This window comes from Marmota monax, unplaced genomic scaffold (genome assembly GCF_021218885.2).
Source record: "Marmota monax isolate L192 unplaced genomic scaffold, Marmota_monax_Labrador192_F-V1.1 WCK01_AAM20220418_F8-fsc00103, whole genome shotgun sequence".
Classification (NCBI taxonomy): domain Eukaryota; kingdom Metazoa; phylum Chordata; class Mammalia; order Rodentia; family Sciuridae; genus Marmota; species Marmota monax.
In genome coordinates this window covers 5116135-5135658 of record NW_026694286.1, presented here as the reverse complement: position 1 = coordinate 5135658, position 19524 = coordinate 5116135, and the positions used below count along the sequence as shown (strand labels likewise).

General features: G+C 42.2%; 1 protein-coding gene across 1 annotated transcript in view; it reads left to right on the top strand.

Annotated features, from left to right (window-relative positions):
• Window positions 1-6569: 6569 nt before the first annotated feature.
• The window catches only part of Lama1 (laminin subunit alpha 1), a 165121-nt gene continuing 152166 nt past the window's right edge, over window positions 6570-19524 (top strand). The window contains exon 1 of the mRNA XM_046467487.2: window positions 6570-6770. Within this exon, the coding sequence (XP_046323443.1) occupies window positions 6698-6770 (73 nt within the window). The 5' untranslated portion in view covers window positions 6570-6697. The remainder of the gene's footprint in view (window positions 6771-19524) is intronic.

Sequence of the window (19524 nt, the reverse complement as noted above, 5' to 3'; positions counted from 1 at the left end):
AGAAGCTCAGCTAATCTGTTACTAGTTCTCCAAGCTTTGAATCTTGAGCAAGTGAAACAAAGATGCAAGGAACATTTGAAGGTCAGGCAGCTCCCAGTGCTGTTTGTTTGAGCCCGTTCTGTTTCAGGTGGGTGACCTTGGCCATGGCTTCTGTTGCCTAGCGTCTGTGACTACTGTTTCCTGTGTGTTTTCCAAGCCCTGTCCTCCAGGTGCCTGGGGACTTGATGAAACTTATTCTCGATGCCCCACTAATATCTTTCCAAATGACTTGCGTTGTTTAAAGCGGAGTTATCTTTGGTCGCTTGTAACCTTGTAGTTTACATTATTTTCTACAGCTTGGGATTTTTATAGCACCTGGAGATAGTTTTCGTAACACATTTAGCATAGCCCAGAGCACAGCTACACTGAAACATTATTACCATATTCAATAAATATTTGTCAAAGTTTCAGACACTGTGGTGTTAAGACAATAAAAGAAGGAGCATGAATTCCTCGCTTAATGGGAAAAGATGTTAATAAATTCAACAGGATAATCACAAAGGAGAGTGCATTACAAAGTAGGCTGATGGCACAAAGGAAGGAGAGGTCCAGAGTCCTGGAACTCAATCACCTAGGAGAGAAGATGTCTGATATAGGTCTTGAAAGGATGACCTGTAATTCAAAGGTGTCTTTGAGGGGTAGACCTCATAGACAGAGGAAAATGCAGTTGAACTATGAAAGGATGGGCTTGCTCAGTGGGAAAGGGACTGGTTTGAAACAGGTAGCATGATTGCCAGGCCCACATAATAACTGCGGGCGGGAGGTGAAAGTGAGATGAATCAGCATGGCTCTCCAGTCATATGCAGCCACCACAATGTGGTCCTGGAACAGGTGAGATTAGAGATTTAAGAAGGAAAAGTACAACAATTGATGTCAAGTGCTATTTTAAGGTTCAATACATAGTAGTGATCCCAGGCATGATGGCCCACGGCTGTATTCCAGTGACTCTAGAGACTGACACAGGAAGATCACAAGTTTGAGGCCAGTCTTAACAACTTAGCAAGACCCTTAATAATCCTGTCTCAAAAGGAAAAAAAAAAAAAAAAATATATATATATATATATAATGAAATACATATATATTTATATCAAATAAAATACAAAACAACAACAAAAATAAACTATAGTAGGGAGACAGAGATCCCTGTGAAAAACAGATCCCCTTAGGACTAAGGAATAAATGCCTCTCAGGAGAAATAAGGCAGCCAAACTAGCTCTTGGTTTTATGGGGTTAAGATCTATACCAAAAATTAGGAGTTAAAAAGTGAACCAGTGTTCAAGCTATGAAAATAAGATAACACGCCAGGAGACGGGAGACTCAGAGCTTAGCTTGGCTTCTGAGATTACTGGTCAGCAGGAATGCCAAGAAGCTAGAGCCAAACAAAGCAAAATAACCAAGACAAGGCCATGAAGACAGGACAATAGTCTGCCCCATCCAAGAAATATCAGAGACCCACCCAGATGATAAGAAGCAAATTCCAGGTGGTGAGGAGCAAAGGCATGGATAGACAGTCACTGAAGTAACCCACAGTTGCCTTTACCTTATCAGCACAGTGAAATACACAGCCCTTGGTGGGGACTTAAGATGGTAATGAGCCACCGGACACAGGATATAGCATGATGGAGAAAACCTCACCCACAACTAAAATCCCCTCCACAGGCGATGACATCAAGAGAGTACATCCCTGCCTACCCTGGAGATACCATAGAAGCTGTATAGCTTTTTCCCTGATTTGAGCCAGCCTGACCCTCCCAATCAGTGCTGTTTCCCTTATGACTTGAACAGAAGCCACTAAAGAAACCTTGACCGTATATGTATTTGCACTCCCTTGGTGCAGTTTCATTTCTAATGCAACTGGCTGAGAAGTTCCCATCTCCTGAATCAGTAACAGTAACTATTTTACTGTCAGTGGAGATAGTAGCTACTCCTTCCAGAAAGAGATATTGTTACTCAAATTGTACAGAAGGGGAAAACTGAGGCTCAGAGAAGGCAACTGACTTCTCAAAGTCAAACAGCTAAAAAAATTTTAGAGGCACAATTTTATCCAGTCTTCTGACCTTCCCCATGTTGTTTCTCAAGACTCAATGCTTTTTGTATACTGTAAATCATCTTGAGAAAAGAATGCATCTTTCAGAAAACAACTCTTATTTCTTAGTAAAGTCTTCAGCATTTGAATATTCTTCTTTGCCACTAGAATAATGACAGCTTTATAAGTCTTTTGACTTTAAATTGGCTTTAAAAATAGGTTTTTACTTGTTGATAGACCTTTATTTTATTTATTTATATGCGATGCTGAGAATAGAACTCAGTGCCTCACACAGGCCAGGCAAATGTGCTACTGCTGAGCCCCAGCCCCTTAAGTTGTTGGGTTTTTTTAATATTTATTTTTTAGTTTTAGGTGGACACAATATCTTTATTTTATATGTATGTGATGCTGAGGATCAAACACAGTGCCTCATGCATGCTAGGCGAGCACTCTACCACTGAGCCACAAACCCAGCCCTTTAAAATGGTTTTTTGATGCATGATCTGGAGCAAATATGGAGAAAAGGAGCTCTCAGGGGACTGAAAGTGTAGAAAGTTCTAAAATATCTGCTCCACAGAAATAAATGAAGAATTTAGTAAAAAGTAGAAGGAAGCTTTCTACAAGAACAGCAAGCAGCATGATGGATTGTAAGCCCCCAAATCACAGCAAATAAATATGACTCAATAACAATCAATGATGAGTATCTTCATTAATGTATACTGTGGATAATTGGTGTCCAGCTATAAATTGCCTATATGCTGTTAGGATCACAAGCTTTAATTTCCCAGTCTAACTTTCCTGTTGAAGGGTTTTATTGTTCCAGATACCCAGCAGGCAAGGATGTCCTGCAGAGTCTAGGGGACAAATGCTGTTTACATGTCCCTATGAACAGCTGTCTTCTAGCCCCCTCCAATTTGGCTTCCTCTTCCTCTATAAAAGAAAAACACACTCCCCAAGTTCCCTGATGACCAATTCCCTGCCCCAGAGTGTTTTTGTTTTGTTTTGTCTTTTTAGTTTTTGATATAGCTGGTTGCTACTTGATTGAAATGTCTGTCTACTACTTAGCTTTCGGGAAGATATTCTTTCCCTGCTCCCCTCTCTCTCTTCTGGCTATCCTGGTTTCTTCAGAGAAATAAGGAGATGGCATCTGTCTCTTAGCACATATTCAACTGTCTTTGAGAATCATGTGCTGCCAAATCTGCCTACCTGTGTTAGAGTCCTGCATTAGTCTCACAGCAGCTGTACAGCTGTGTCTCCTATAGTGAAGATAAGGACATAAAAGAAGAAACTCATCATTGCATGCTTACTTGATGCCAACCATGGTGCTAAGAATTTCACGTTTATCACATCATTCACTTTTTAACTTTTTGATGTAGGTTTTTATTCATATCCCCATGTTATAGATGAGGAAACTGAAATATAAAAAACTTTAAGTAATTTTCCAAAGATCAGACAGTCGAGGAAATGCAGGAGTTGGTATTTATCACAGGCAGTGTGATTCCTTTTTTTTTTTTAACCATGCTTTTCCTTAAATGAATTATATTGTATTTTTGACATTATGCTATGAAAATTCAGATATGTAAATGTAAAATATGCTAAACCCTTTGAGAAACAATTAAGGGTTCTGGGGCTATGGCTCAGTGGTGGAGTGCTTGCCTAGCATGTGTGAGGCACTGGGTTCGATTCTCAGCACTAAATATAAATAAATGAATAAAATAAAGATCCATCAATATCTAAAAAAATATTAAAAAGTGCTTATATTTTTAAAAAATAAATAATTAAGGATCAGATTGTCGATCATTCTCGTGACGGTTCATGAAGGTAAGTATATTAATATAAAAAATGCATTAGGAACCAATTTCAAGTGAGACAAACCAACTCAAAATAGTTAAAGAAAGAAGAAAGTTTAATAACAGGTAAATATAAAAAAAAAGTATTGAAATACCAAGATGGTGCTAAAGTTCAGTATAACCCCTTCCTCAAGTACAGGAAGGATAATGACCATAATTGGCCAGTCACAGAGGGCAGGGGCCTGACTACATGGGAGAAGGTGGGGTAGGTCATATTGTGCAAATTAGGTGTTATTCTGGTAGTCACAGAACAGTGGAAATTGCCATAAAATATGTGTGAGTGTGGTTTCACTACCCCATAGTTGACCTATATAATGGAGGAAGTGAGATATTCCTTCAGGAAAAATTTTCTGAAAATCTTGTCAAAGGCAAAGATGTAAGACTAGTGAGATACATCCTCCTTAAGTAAGGCAGATACAGATCAGGCCAGGAAACTGACATTTATTCACGTGGTCTGTCCTCTTACAAATAAATAGTAACAATGGGATTCTGAAGAGTAAAAATTGCCCTGGACATCGAAGCAGAAATAAGACAGGACATGTGGGGCAAAGAAAAAAATCTTGAACACCCAGCTAAAGAGAACTCTTGTGAGAAATACTGAAATGAGGCCATGATGTGTAAATCAAATGAATTCAAAGTGAAGAAATTTAGAGTAAATCAGAAAGAATGCTCAGGCTTGGGATACATTCAGAGTGAAATTTAGCTTTGAGAAGGTATTTTCTTTTGAAATTGAATCTCGTGGGTAGCTACTTCACTGTTTAATTTTAATTTTAAAGTAGATGATCTGCTAGAAAGCTGTGATGATTAATTTTTGTTAACTGCACAGACAGCCTGGTTATTCAGATTGTAGGATACTGTAGAGTAAGGCTAGGTGAACTTTATAAAGAACTAAGATACAGTGGCTGATATTTGATAATATCATACTTGACATTTCAGCTACAACGCAGTCCAGGGGGCAAGGTGGCTCTTTTTCACAAAGTTACTCTCCTTCAATCTTGTTGCTTTAAAATCTTCCAGGACTGTCCCTGCTGGGGGCAGTGGGTGGGGAGTTGGTGGGGGGGATGCAGTGGGGGCTAAAAGCTGTATGACATAATCACTTCTGAGGTTAGGTCAGTGGGAGACAGAGCTGGTGTTTAGGTTAAGCAGGACATCTTCAGCTTAGTTGAGCTGAATTTCTACTTTCTTAGGAAATTTAAACTTTCTTATTAGACTTTCACCTTGAATTGGCCACCCCACTGCCATGGTGTTCTAAGTAGTTTTGATATTTTCCAAGCTTGCTAAAGAATGGGAACATTTGTACTGGAAGGTTTTATAAGGTATAAAGAATTGTGACATTCTTACTGCTCCATTTTATCCAAGTTTACTAATTATATTGGCTTCTGAAATTCCTTTAATATGTATATGAGAGTGCATGCACAATTACTTCAGTGCAGAGATATTTTTAATTCATTTCAATATCTACATGCTTAATATTTTATACTTATTAAATACTTGATTTACCTAATGACTTATTTTATAATTGAATATACAGTACGTTAATATTTTAGTAATAAGAATGTCTGCATTTTAGCAGGACTTGGTGGTACACATCTGTAATCCCAGGTACCAGGGAGGCTGCAGCAGGAGGATGGGAAGTTCAAGGGCAGACTGGGCAATTTAGAGAGACCTGGTCTTAAAATAGAAATATAAAGGGCTGAGGATGTATAGCTCAGTTGTAGAGTACCTCTGGGTTCAATCCCTACTACCACAAAAAAAGCAAAGGATGTCTGCTTTTCTGATCTATATTGCATCCTTTTAAAGGGTCAAATTCTATCATTTGGTTCTGTACTCCCACGATGTTAAAGCAATAATCAAGTATTATAATTGCATTTTACTCATTAAGTGTTTAAGGGTGTGTGCTTAGAAAAACTGAGATTGGTAAGAAACTTCTTATCTTGCATGCTTCCGGTGTGAAAATGCGAGATCTGCAAAAGCGTTATGAATAGTTTAGGTAGGAAAATATCAAAAGAAACTTAAAATCCATAAAGGCGAGAAGGAGATGTAGTTTAGAGAGACAGAAGAAGCTTTCTCTAGCAGTAAGGATAACTAATAATAATAAAACCCGAGAGACCTTTTCTTGCCATCCCTAGGCAAAATGGGAAACAAGTTACAACTCATTTTCATAAAAAAAAAAAAAAAAAAAAAAAAAAAAAAAAAAAAACCCGCCTCAACATCCTCTGCCCAAAGCGGAGCGGGCTGTGGTCAGGTGAGCCCTGGTCACGACCCAGGGAGCAGACGCCCCACAAGGTTTAGGCAACTCTGCGTCTCCTGGCCCCAGGTTCCACCAGAACTACAGTCACCCGGGGCGGCAGGGTCAACAGGGCAAATACCTTTTGGGAATCCACCCGCCCCGGTCAAGCTCAGCACAGTTTCTCTTCTTCTCAGCCCACTTTCTCCGCCCACCCTCAAGTGAGATCCCCCGCAGCTGCAGCAGGTCAGCCCTGCCGCTCCGGGTTGGGGATAGCAGTGCCCCTTCCCAGCCCAAAGCACGAGCGCCTCCGGGCGGCTGCGGGTCCCCGCGGACTCAGCAGGGAGCCCTCCCGGGGGGAGGGGTCTCGGGCGGTGGAGCTGTGGGACGGCCGGTGGGGAGGGGCCGGGCACCGCAGAGGTATACGCGGGTGAGTGGCCAGCGTGAGGGAGGCGACTTCCTGGAGGGAGAAGCGACCAGCAGTCCTGCACCGTGCGGATCGGGCCAAACTAGGCCGAGCTTTCTTCCGGGAGCGCACGGAGCTGCGGCGGAGAGATGCGAGGCGGCTGCGCGCGAGTCGCGCTCCTGGCCTCGCTGCTTTGGGTCGCAGTGCAGTGCCAGCAGAGAGGTGAGTCCCGCTCCCTGGGCTCCCATTCCTAGCGGGCGGGGACAAAGCCCGTTGCTTTGAGGCTGCCAGAGTCGGTGCGCTCTTCCCTGTTCACTTCGGACTCGGGGCATCGGACACGTGGGTCTCTCGTGTGATCTCTGCTTGGGGTCTCTAGCAGGGCGGAAAAGAGCTGGTGCCGCCACCCTTGGCGGACGTTGGTAGTTTTTTTGAGCCTTTGGCTTTTAACTTTTTTCTATAACCACCTTATGAGGTTCTCTTTGCAGCCCATAGAGGTAATGAATGGAGAGGCAGTGTGACCCAGAAAGAAAGACCTTTATTGGAAACAAGTCGGCATGTTGAAAGATGGTTGTCTGTCTCTTTCAAAGACCATCTCCGTCTTTGCCTTAAGGAAGAGTATTTTATGTGATTTTTTTTTTCAAGTGAAGGTATGTTTCTCCCAGACCGGTGAACGTCTGGATTGCCCAAGGTTGAGAAAAGTGAAGGTGCACATCTTATCCCCCTCACATGGGTCAGAGTTGCAGTCCAGCCGACCTAAACAAGACATAAGTGATCAAAGTTTCTGTGTTGATTAGAGTGACTTGTGAATGGCTTTTGTTGTGATCAGCGTTTCTGTCAAGCACCCTTTCAGGTGTGACCTTCTGCAGTACCTTGGGACTAGGAAGTGTTTGGAATGGAGGGTTTCGCGTAGTTCTAGCTAACGTTGGTGTACAGTTAATGTATAAGAGAGGCTAGGCAGTAGCAAAGAGTAACTGAGACTTGGGTTTCAAGATTGGCAAGGAGAGATTCTGTGCGCTTTTACAGGGAGTCACCTCCTCCCTGGCTTTTGGAGGACCTACTGGTCCTAGAGCGTGGTGAAGCCAGCAGTGTTGGGGGGTGGCGAGAGTGTGGCTCCCGGGAGCGCGAGGAGGCGGGTGGATTTGGCCGGGCTGCTGACCTGGCTGGATGTGGGGCTGCTGCTGACCTGGCTGCTGGTAGGGCGCGGGGAATGAATGGGAAAGGAATTCTGAGTCGCCCTCATTGTTCTGTGGGAAAGTCCGATCATCGCGACCGGGAAAGAGCGGGTTTCTCTGGCCCCTCACCAGCTGTCCTGGACAGCGAGGGTCCGCAAATGGCATCCAGGGCACAGACGTGCCTTCCAAAACCGTGCTCTTTGTGCTGCCCCAGTAGTGACCAAACTAGCACACCCCCAACACTTTTTAAACCGTGGGCACTCGGGAATGAGGGAACCCGCACTTTGCAAGCTCTCCGTCTGCACGGGGACAGCATTGCAAGGTTTGAGAAGAGCATTTTCAGTTTCGACCCAGGCAAAGAGAGAAAGGGAGAGAGAGAGAGAGACCCTCTTCCCTTTTCTGCAGACGACCCTAATCTCCGCGCCACACACAGAGTTAAATCTTCCCAGTTCCTTCTTCGCTAGGCGGCCACAAATACTTGTTGAAAACATCTTAAAAGTATGCAACACATGACAACGGTCTAGTCTCACAAGTACAAATCTCATTTTAAGAAAAATAGAGTTCAAAAGTAGTAGGCGGAATTCGAAATACCCTCATGGGAAAAACGTGTGTTTGGCCATTGTGCTTAGCTGTGAACTATGCAGAAACGAGACCATCCCATTCATTCAAGCATTCATGATGAAAGCACTGGACCGAGCTGGAGAACGCTGCTTTGAATAGCTCCGCGTCTGCTTAGCGCAGAGCTGGGGCTGGGAGAGGGGGAATTTACATAGTTATCAGAGAAAGAAAGGAGCCAGCCTTTCCGGGGGGAGAGAAGCCTTTGACTCTGAGAGCCCTACTCTGGTCTGTGAGGTTGCTGAAAGTGAACAAGTCCGGGTTTCCCACAGGGTGGAGAAAGAGCAGCTTTGCCTCAGTTTATTGTTTCAAGAAATTGAAAGTCTTAAGTCCGAGGAGATGTTCTGAATGTTTTCCGTTCCCCTGCGGGCTGCACATTTGGCTTGGGCAGTTGTGAATGGTGTTTGGAGAAAGTAGAGCCACACGGGGCTTTCCTGCTTTGAGAGACTGCGGAAAACCACCCAGGGCAGGAGCCTTTGAATCTTTCATGTAGTATTCCATATTTGCCAGTCCACACCCGATCAGCCACCACTGTTCCTAATGAGCATCCTTAAAGGAGTTTCCATTTTTTACGAAAAAAAAAAAAATTGGGGGTCCCTGGTATTATATGGCATGCATGATTAGCAATGTGGCATACTGCAGTCAGTAAAATAATCCTGACCTGCAAATCATGCACTGAGTTAGCTGTATGGTCACGCTATAATGTATATAGCTAGCTAGGGTCTGGCTATGTTGCCCAGGCTGACCCCAGACTCCTGGGCTCAAGCAAATGAGGCCCTGCTTCATTTTGAGGAGTAGCAGAAATTAGGGATGGGCTGTGCACCTAGCATGGTGCTCATAGTTTTGAAACTGATCATTATCTAATAAATTCAGATTATTAGAAATTCTGTCATTTTCTCACCCTCACTGGGTTACTTTACAACTTACTGTGTATCTGTTAATGTGTTAAGTTCATAACTGACAATTACATAGAATTGCAGACTCTTCACAGATTGATTCACCATCAATTCTTGGTTTCAAACCATCCTTTGATTTTTTTCTAAATAAAAAATAGACAATTCCAAGTATAGAAAAATACCTATGAGAAGGAAAATATAATTCTCATAAATGGCATGGTATTCAAATTTAGCATGTAGGTGCTTGACAGTAAGTTGTATGTGCCAGAACAGATTTCAAAGGTGTCTTTTTTTCTTTTCTGTAACTGTGTTCTCCAAGTAAGGATCAATTAAAATGTTGATAAGATGATTAAATGAAATAATTCAAGAAAAAAATTTTAGAATAGTGCGTCTTACAGGGTTAACCTTCAATAAACATTATCTATAAGCATCATTATTACTATTTTACAAAGAACTCTGTGGGTTGGCCTTTGCCAAACAATATTCTATGGGATGCATAATCATTTAGGGATTTGGAATCAAATAGTTGTGGGCAAAACACCCAGACCTGTCACTTTGACTAGCTGTGACAATGGATAAGTTTTTGGACCTCTGTCTTTTATCTCTTCTCCCACTTCAGCTCTTCTCCTGCTTCAGCATCACCATTATTGTGAATTTTCTAGAAAGACCCTCTTGATAACCATTCCTGACCTTATTTAAAATTCTTCCCATTTCATTATCAAATGACTTGGTATTCCCCAGTATAACTTACCTCACTTCCTTTGTGTAACAAGCATGATATGTCCTTTACATGTCACATCCTCTTTCCTGGGCTCTCCATATGGGTTTAGACTCTGCCTCAGAGCCCTCACTTTATAAGATGCACACATAAAATGACAGTGTCATGCTTGGGGGTAAACCAAAGTGGCTGGGACCCTATATGGTGTGCTGTCCTAGAACTGAGAGTCTTTATCTTGGGCACACTTAGATCTGTTCCTGGTTAACCAGTACTCACAGGCACACAGTCTGTGAAGTGCTGATCAGTCTCTTGTTTGGTTTCTAAAACCCTGGAAAACCTTCTGGTCTGGTCCTCTAGATGCTGGAGAATGGTTTAGGTCCCCTCCCTGGACTCCCAGTGCTCCTTGTGCATATGGTATTGTTGTGCTTATCATGGTGTCAAGAATTGGCTCTCTTGTCTATCTCAGCCCCTGACTAGGGATTCTCAAAGGGCAGGGATGGTTTTACTTATATCTGCACATCCTTTGTTTTGCAGTGCTTCTGGCCACTTATCACCGTTGATTTATTTTAACATATTTATAAATGCACATAACATACTTTTCTTTAGTACTACCTGCTTACCTCCCCTACTCCCTCCCCCTGGTCCCCTTCTACTTTTGATCTTCCTTGTCTTTATTAATTTTTTAATTTATGCATTATACTTATATGTAAGGGTGGAATGCATTGTGATATATTCATACATGCACATAGCATAATTTGGTCACCTTTATTCCCCAGTCTTGAGCCAGAGCTTTTAGTTTCTTGGGTATCCTTCCATAAATGTTACTTCATGGAACTTTTAAAAGCAAGCTGGTTATGAAAATCACTTCTTCCTTAATAAGTGTAGGAGAGGTATCAGCTGTTTCCTGACAAAACATGGGTACAAGGAGGCATGGAACAGTACCTCTCTCTTCCCTGCCTCCTCTCCATACCAATTTTCTCTATGGACCTCATGCAGGTAAATGTATATAATTGTAACAACTTTCCACCTTCCACCTTCTTCTTTCTAAGTAGATCTTGCCCAGAAATGAGTTATCAGAGCAGTTTCCTAGATCTTTCAGATTTAAAAACTAGATCACTGATTGACTTTGTGACATTACATTACTTTTAAAAGTATTATTCACCATGATGTTAATAAGCTATTTTTGAGCCTAGAAAGAACATTTACTATATATTTTAGGAGATTTTTGACATGGAGAAATCACATTTGAGAATAATTCTTGGAAGCTGAAGCATATTAATGAGTTTGCCATAAGTATGACTTATTATTGAAACATTGTGTTTCAATAATACAGATGCTGAAAAACTTAATTTTTAAGAATTCCCTGTGTATAAAGTTAAGCCTGTACCTTAAATACAAACATTGATGAAGGTAACTAGAGAGCACTCTGGAACTTTGGCCATTGCTGAAGTTTACAGTCACATTCCTCAGAAATGTTTGGATGAACAAGATAAACTATAATCTCCTAAGAAAGATGAATGTGATTTGTTTATATGATTGCAAAAAAAATCTTTTTCTTGTTTATTTCTAAAATACTAATAGACATCCACAGACAATTGAACAAGTCGACGCATTGCAAAATTAATGAGAAGGGGGAGAAAACCTTCATAGAAGCAATTTAGTGAAGGTCATGAACTTTGGTTCTGTTGGAACATGTCTGTCAGGGAGCTATTTCAGCCTCAAACCCCACGTGCTAGCTGGGTTCATTGCATGTCCTTTATACTGAGCATGATAATCAGTGCCCAGGGTAAGCATTTAATAATAAATAGCATAGAATATTTCCACTTATGTCTTTGTTTTCTCAAGAGACTGGGTCAGGAGAGCCTTCTTTGGGTTAACTTGTTCCCAGTCTTGCTGGGGAGAGAAGGCAAACAATGGAGGCTGTGTAGAGCTTGGTGGATAGCATTCTTGTCTAGGTAAGCATTTATCTCAAAGTGTGAACTCAGAAATGGTGGTGGAGAAATACCACTGTGACGTCATGAGCATGATTTAAATGTGTGTGTGTGTGCACATTTTTAAAAGAATCAGCTATTTGAAGTTTTAATCTCTTCATTCCAGAAGGTATCTTTGAAGTCCTATCTGTTGACCCAGCAGGCGGTGTGACTTAAATTCTTGTGCCAGACCAACTTCCTACATGGCTTGTGGGAATGTAAAGGGTAGATGGGTATTTATGGAAAGTGCCAGTTTTCTCATTGCGGAAAGTATTTCCTGCATTTTGTTCCTTTGCTCCTTAATTCCTTGAGAATATCAGGAAATTCTCTGTAAGAGTGACGTTAAAGAAGATGCTTAAATTTAGTGGATTATTTTTAGTTACATTTACAAGCCAGCACCACAATGCTGATTGTTATACAGCACACACTGAAATCTCTTCTAGCCTTTTGATAAGGACAGAACTTTACTCATAAAAAGTGGTTCCCTTGTTATCTCAGGCCCAGGACAAGGAATTCTTTCCTCCTCAGGGTGGCTCTCCTTCCTGATTTCTATCCATTCATGACGTTTTGTTTTCCATTTTTAGTTACATTGGCTTCATCCTTTTGGATCTCTTATCCAGCTTGTCTCTGTGAGTTTTTATTTCTTTTTAAAAATTTCCCAAGTCTTTGGCTTTTGTTTCTGTTTTAGCTTTTGTTTCTGTTCCTACTGCAAACGGCTACCAGCTGTCTAAATTAGGACAACCAGCCAGTGACTCTTAACAGGTCCTGGTGCTAGATAGTGGCCTTTTATTTATTCTAGTCCCTCACTGCAATTAGACCAATACTGCTAACATACCACATTTCATCAGGTGCCCCTCTGCCTCATGGGGTTCAGCTCCTCCCATTTTCTACATGATCCTCCATGAGCACTCTATTCAGTCTCAGCTACTGGCCTTTCTCCACATCTTTCTCTGTCTTGAGACTTCTGCTTCATTGCAGAGATCGCCTTCTTGTCTAACTGTACAGGGTTTATTAACTTGCAGCTCTGTGGTTTTGTGGCATGACTCCCTTGCCTAAAAATTAAGCTGACCACTCATGCATAGCCCAAGTCCTGCCCAAGGACAGCCTTGTTCAAGATGGCCTGTGTCAACTCTGTCATTCTGAATTTGTGTTGTATTTTGCGATAAGTTGGGGTTCCCACTCAGTCATAGTAGCCCTCCAATCCTCTTTTGGATGGCTTTCACAGAATGCCATCAGTTAGGGTGAGAAAGAAGGGACATTTCTCCTTCAAAGGTCAAAACCACAGCTTCCAGTATTTTTTTTAATGCACAGATAACTCAAAGGCATGGGGTCCTAGTACTGGGACCAGAGTCACTGGTGGTGAGAACGCCCACTCTTGCATATGGCGGAGATAAAGAACTAGATGATCAGAGTATGCTTTCATGAATTATCTGGTTTATTAAACGTTCCTCTGATTCATAGTGCTTACAAAGGGGGAGAATAGTAAGACCAAACCTCACAGGGAACACATTCCATAGATAAGGTGCCTCAGCCACATGAGGAGTGAGTTCCAAAGTCGCTAAATTCCAGTTGCTCCATTAGGAAAAAAGTAGCAGGCCTCTGGGGGAAGTCAAGTCTAGTTGAAGTTTGAGGTGGACCTCGTGTGAGGGTTGTTGGGAGAAGCTGGCTTCTGAGACACTATGAAGGACTTGGATGCCAGAGGGAGGTAACACTGGTGCTCCATGGTGAGGGGGACAGAGCCTGCCCTGTTGCAGCCTGAGCTCTCAGAGTGTTGTGTTTGAAGTCCTGTAGATGAGGCCAGTAACTCACATAAAGGGGACCAATAAAGTCCATTCCCAAGGGAAGGAAGCTCACTTGAAGTTCTCACACATGGGGTCTTATAAGATGTCCATTCTTAAACAAAATAGAAAGGAAAAACAACAACACACATACACAAGCTCCAAAATAAAACCCCAAAACATAGCAAACTATATGTTTGTAATTGCTTAAATCTCCAGAGGTAGCAGGCCCATAAAACCTGTACCAACTTGCTGGATTGCAACCCAGTCCTGCACCCTGGCCCTTCTCTCAGGGTCCTTTATCCTCCTCTATTTCCCATAACCTGAGGAGATTGCAGTTTTGTTGGTCAGAGTAGGATTCAGAATTTATATTTCAAAAAAAAACTATTCCCTTTCGGTGTACAAGACATTGAGACCTTTCCAATTGGTCTTCAAGCTGATCCTATTGGTTTAATTATTTGTTTCCAGAGCTATCTTAGCCACCTGGCTGACTTTCCATCCTGGTTGCTATATCCTGGGGGGTGGGGTTGAGGCTATCATGCTTTCCCCATTCCTCAAAATGCTTGGTTTAGGAACTGGAGATATAGCTCAGTTGGTAGAGTTCCTGCCTCACATGTACAAGGCCCTGGGTTCAATCCCCAGCACCATGAAAAAAAAAAATTCTTGTTTTACACTTTCAGCTCTTTTAGTCTGATCTCTAACTCTAGAATTTCTTAGTTTTGCATAATATTTCCTCAACTCTTTACAGTTCAAACCCTGGCATCATGGCAAACTTCTGTTCATTCTAGAAGTCTGGAGTGGGGAGAATTGGCGATGTTCATGCACACGTGACATGCCTTTGGAAGAAAAGCAGCCACTTTTCTTTATGGGAGGGGGCATTTTTTGTTGTTTATTTGTTTTTTTTAATACAGGGTCTTGCTGTATTGCCCAGGCTAGTCTTAAATTCCTGGGGTGAAGCCATCATCCTACCTCAGCACCCCAATGACTGTGAGTACAGTTGTGCTCCCCCATCTGGGAATGAGCATTTTACGAAGTTAAGACTTACTTGGGGAAAAAAATAATATATTCTTGTGGGATTGCTATCATTTCTATTCAGTTCTAATTCTTCTCCTGTGTCTGTCATTCATTTATTCACTTGGGTATCCCAGCACCCAGCACATGCTGGGACTTGCCTAATGCCCTGTCCCCTCCAGTTGTGTTTGGGGTGGAACCTCCAGAGCCCAGTTCTCAGGTGTCTTTGCTATGAATCCAGAAACACAAAGCTCTTTCTTGACCTTCTTGATGAATTTGTTTTGAAGTCCAAGTAAATAAAAAGTGTATACATCAAAAGGAATTTTCTTCATAAGAAATCATGCTCAAAGAAGGAACTGAGAGATTCAAGTCCCAGTGGTAGAAGTTAACATCTACGTTTTACTTACTTATATTCGTGTTTTGGTTTCACAGAGAAATGAATAGGTCGAGTCATGGGGCTCATTGAGAGTCAGAGAGGTGCTCAGCACTACAGAGGTTGTCACATTGAACTTACAGGATCAACTTCTACACCAGACACCACTGTTGGTTGATGGCTATGACCCTTGACCCTTAGCTCTTCTTTTCTTTGGAGACCTCAGAGCTCACCTGCTTGTCTGGCTCCTTGTGCACCAGGAGAGCACATTCAGTGACACAAAAGTTTCCTCTGTGGGCTGGCCCATAATAAAGTCAATGTCCATGGATTATAATTTATTTGGCCTACAGTGGGGCCCAGCATTTAAAAGATGCTCCCCAGGTGATTTCACTGTGCAGCCAGGGTTAAGAACCACCCGGTGAATTTGCTGTGTTGGTGAATGAAGCCACACTGCAATTCATGACAAGGAACAAGCAGGCAGGCCTGAGGTGGCCCTTCGCTTGTCCTTGGGGTGCCTTTTCACATAACAGATAAAGAATCCTCAGACCCTGGCCCACTTGCCTAGCCCACATCATGTCTGCTTCATGCTCTTTCCTCTGCTCCATGAAGTGGGGATACTAACACACACCTCAGGGATAGGTGCCATCGCTGCACTTAGAACCCAGGTCAGAGAAATCACTCAGAAAGTCAGTGCCTTGTTCTTATCTCCATAGCTGCTAGTGCAGTGTTTTTCATTTGGCAAGTGATCAGTTGATGCTTAATTGTGCTTGTGTTTGAATGAGCACAGTCGCAAACTTGGTCACTTGCCAAGGGCCTTCTTTCTTTAAAAATCCTCCTGCTGGGCATGGTGGCACACTTCTGTAATCCCAGCCACTTGGGAGGCTCAGGCAGGAGGATTGCAAGTTCAAGTCTAGTTTAGGCAATTTAGGGAGACCCTGACTCAAAATAAAAACTAAAAAAGGTCTGAGGATGTAGCTCAGTGGAAGAGTGCCACTAGGTTCAATTCCCAGTAAAACTTCCCCACCCGCAAACCCTCTTCCTGATCAAATATGACCCTGAGAGTCTGGGTATGTTGCTAGATTAGGTAGTTTACTGAAGTGTTCATAAATACCTTCCACATTCAGTCATCATTCTGTGCCCTGTCAACTCTTTTCCTGATGCATTTAAGTGAACTACAAAAGCCAATGGAGACTTTTCTCTGGTTTTACCAGAGACACTCCTTCTCTTCTGAACCAGCTTGCTAATTAGTATTCATTTGCATCATCTCAAGTCCTTCACAGCAAGGTCTAGTGGTCTGTTCACCTAGTGCTCCTGGCCTTCTTGGGTCTTGCTTTCAGGCACTTGTTTTTCTGGTCTCCTTCCGAAATTTTATTAATCTTTCCTTTCTAGCTTCACTCAACAAAATAAGAGCCATTCTTTGCCCATCCCTGATGCACTGTGCTAGTGTGTGCTTACCTGCACACACCACCTATACTGACCTTGAAGCCCAGCTCTCCACCTGGCTTCCCTGCTGGAGATGCTTGGTGAGGTGTTGCACTGACCAACCCAGCCAGACTCTGGAGCTGGACTCCTCTGCTGAGGTAAGGTGGGTTCTTCTGGAAGGGCCCACCCAGCTGCAAATGCAAACGGTTTACCAAGACCCCAGGACACTGATGGCATGTGAAGTTCCCCATGAGTAAGTGGACTGTGAAATTGGTCTTGTCATCTATCCCTGCTCGTGGGTTCTCACTCTTTACCGAGCAGGGCTTACAGGGACCTCTAATCTGCCCTGTTCAGACCTCCCATAGCCTCTTCTCCCATACTTTGGGCATTCAGTAATGGCTGTGATTCCCACAACTGTGAGCCCTGAACACTGTTCTTACACTTTAAAAGCTCTTTTTATTTCACCCATGGTACTTTGATTTATTCCAGCCCACTCCACATTCCTCTTGCTGCTTCCCTAGCAATTTGTCTGTACATCTGACCAGCAGGTTATATTTTATAACTGTTTGTTAACTTGCTTGTCCTTGAGAGTAGAGATGTTTTGGCTATGTTTCTAATACAGAATGAAGTGCCCAGCATTCAGTGCCAATTCTGTAAAGGTTTGTTGCAGGAATGAATGTTGCAATACCGATAAGCAACAGGGGCTAGTGAGGAGGGAGTCCAGTGGGCATTTAACTTTAGATACCCAGAAATCTGGGCATTGGATTAGGGAAGTCACTGAGGAAGCAGAGGAATAATCTCCTGGGAAGGGGCTGGGGCCAGCTCAGGAAGACTGTGAGACTTCCATGGGGCACCCAGACAGAATCTGGAGACAGAGAACAAGGAAGAATCCAGGTAACCCGACCAGGGCAGAGAGCGGGTATGTGTTTTGGAGACCAAGGCCTTCACTCACATTCCAAATCAGAACATGCCATCAGAGGCTCCCTAGCAGCAGAAATATGTTCTGAAGTTGTCTGTTCTCGTGGGTGGGGTCCATATGTGAACAGGAAAGAACCCTAAAATCTGATAACAAGGACAGCCTTGATGACGTAAACAGATCATTAATCTGGGTCTCCCCTCTACCACCACCTACCAATTCAATACAAAGAAAAAAAGTGAATTTATTTTTTTCTTGTAATTGAATTAATATTTATGGATGTTGAGTGTTTCATTTATCCTTCAAACTCTGATTCTATTCAACAAAACTTATTTCTAGACTTGGAGCCAGTTCATTAACTCATATAGTCCATAATGTGTCTTGAGTTTCTAGCATGTGCCACATACTGGTGACTAGTGGCCTGTACACCCCCAATACTTGCTGTTAAACAAGCATGAGAAATGCCTAGGAATCTACCACATCAGTTCAGATTTGGGAGGGACTTCTGTTTCTGGATGTCTTGAATCCCAATGTAAGTGTGCTTACCTGCTGAGAATAGTATCATTGTCTACAGAAGACAACTCTTTTTTCCCTCATGTCATTTTGTTTTAATGGGTCCCCTAATTCTTTTACAGATTTTTGGTTCAGTTGTGTCCATTAAAAAGTACACGGTATAAAAACTCATAACTTAGAAATGCCTCTGCCCCCCCACCCCCAAACAACAACAACAACAAAAACAGCATTCTCCTTACCTGCTGAAGGTGTTAGGTATCATCATTATTATCATTAGCCAGCCTTTTCCTATGGATGTTAACCTTCAATGGCCAGTTGAGCCAAATGATTCTGAGATGGTTCTTTCACCTCTGATTCATGCTGGGATGGCAGATTAGCCTTCATTCATGTTCATTCAGCCTTCTGAGCTTTGGGGGAAGACCCAAAGACCTTGCCTGCTCCAGCAGCTTTGTCTCTGCTTTGATGACATCCACAGCATATTGTCTGATATCACCAATAGCAAACATGGAGGTCGAGAGGTGCTCACAGCACACTTGGGCTCTTTAGGAACCATGTCATTATAGCAGCATCACCAGACTGCAAGTATTGGGACCATTTCCAATTTCTCTAGAGAATAGTGATCAGTCCACAACTATGGAATGCTTCATGAGTTTGTGTGCCACTCCTGTGCAAAGTCTGCACATGTTTTCCCTAATAGAAAGAGGGAGCCCAGAGAAAGAGAATTAAACACTCCATTTCTACTGCATAGAGTCTCCTTTTAGTTTAAAGAATGTGTCATCAGGGTACTTTGTCATGTGTAACTTCAGACTTGAATTCGTTGACCAGCTTGCTGGCATTTGCTGAATTGTCATATTTTCACATAAAATAGAGACGTTTTCAGGGAACTCTACCTGCCTGGCTTTAAAGGATTTTGTTTAAGTGGGAGAACAGCTGTTCTCCTCCAGGCATTCTGACCTAAGACATCCTCCTCTTCACAGGAACAGAACAAAGGCATACAGAATTTATGTTCCAAATGGATTTGTGTTTGATACACATCACTTATGAATGAATGAAAGGCTGGCCTATTCTCTTTAGAAATATGAGCATAATATCTCCTGTGTCTTTTCTGGGTTCTAACTTTGTTGCTCTAGTTTTAATTATTATAACTGACTGCATTAAAATGGGCCTTATTTTGTATGGTCAAACTTTCCCTGAAAATTTGTGCATCAGATGGTTTTTGTAAATAAGATCATTTCAAATTCAATGTTAAAATAATATTTGAAGAAAACAGCTAGGAAAGAAAATAAACAACACTTTGATTACTGTTGTTGACTAACGTAGACCAGATTAATTATGCTATACAAAATGTTTAGAATTTGGAGGTACATTAAGATTGGCTACTCCCCTACAGTCTGACCACTAATGATCATGAAAGTGTTGCTTGGATTAAACATGGAATTACTTGGTACACATTATTAACATACTTCTATTAGTGGACAGGTCTAAAATAAGTCATAGGCTATATCCTTTAAATTTGATTTTTGAAATTGGTAGTATACATCATTCAACTTTGTTTGCTTTTCTAAATTATTTTGATTATTCTAGCAGTTTCC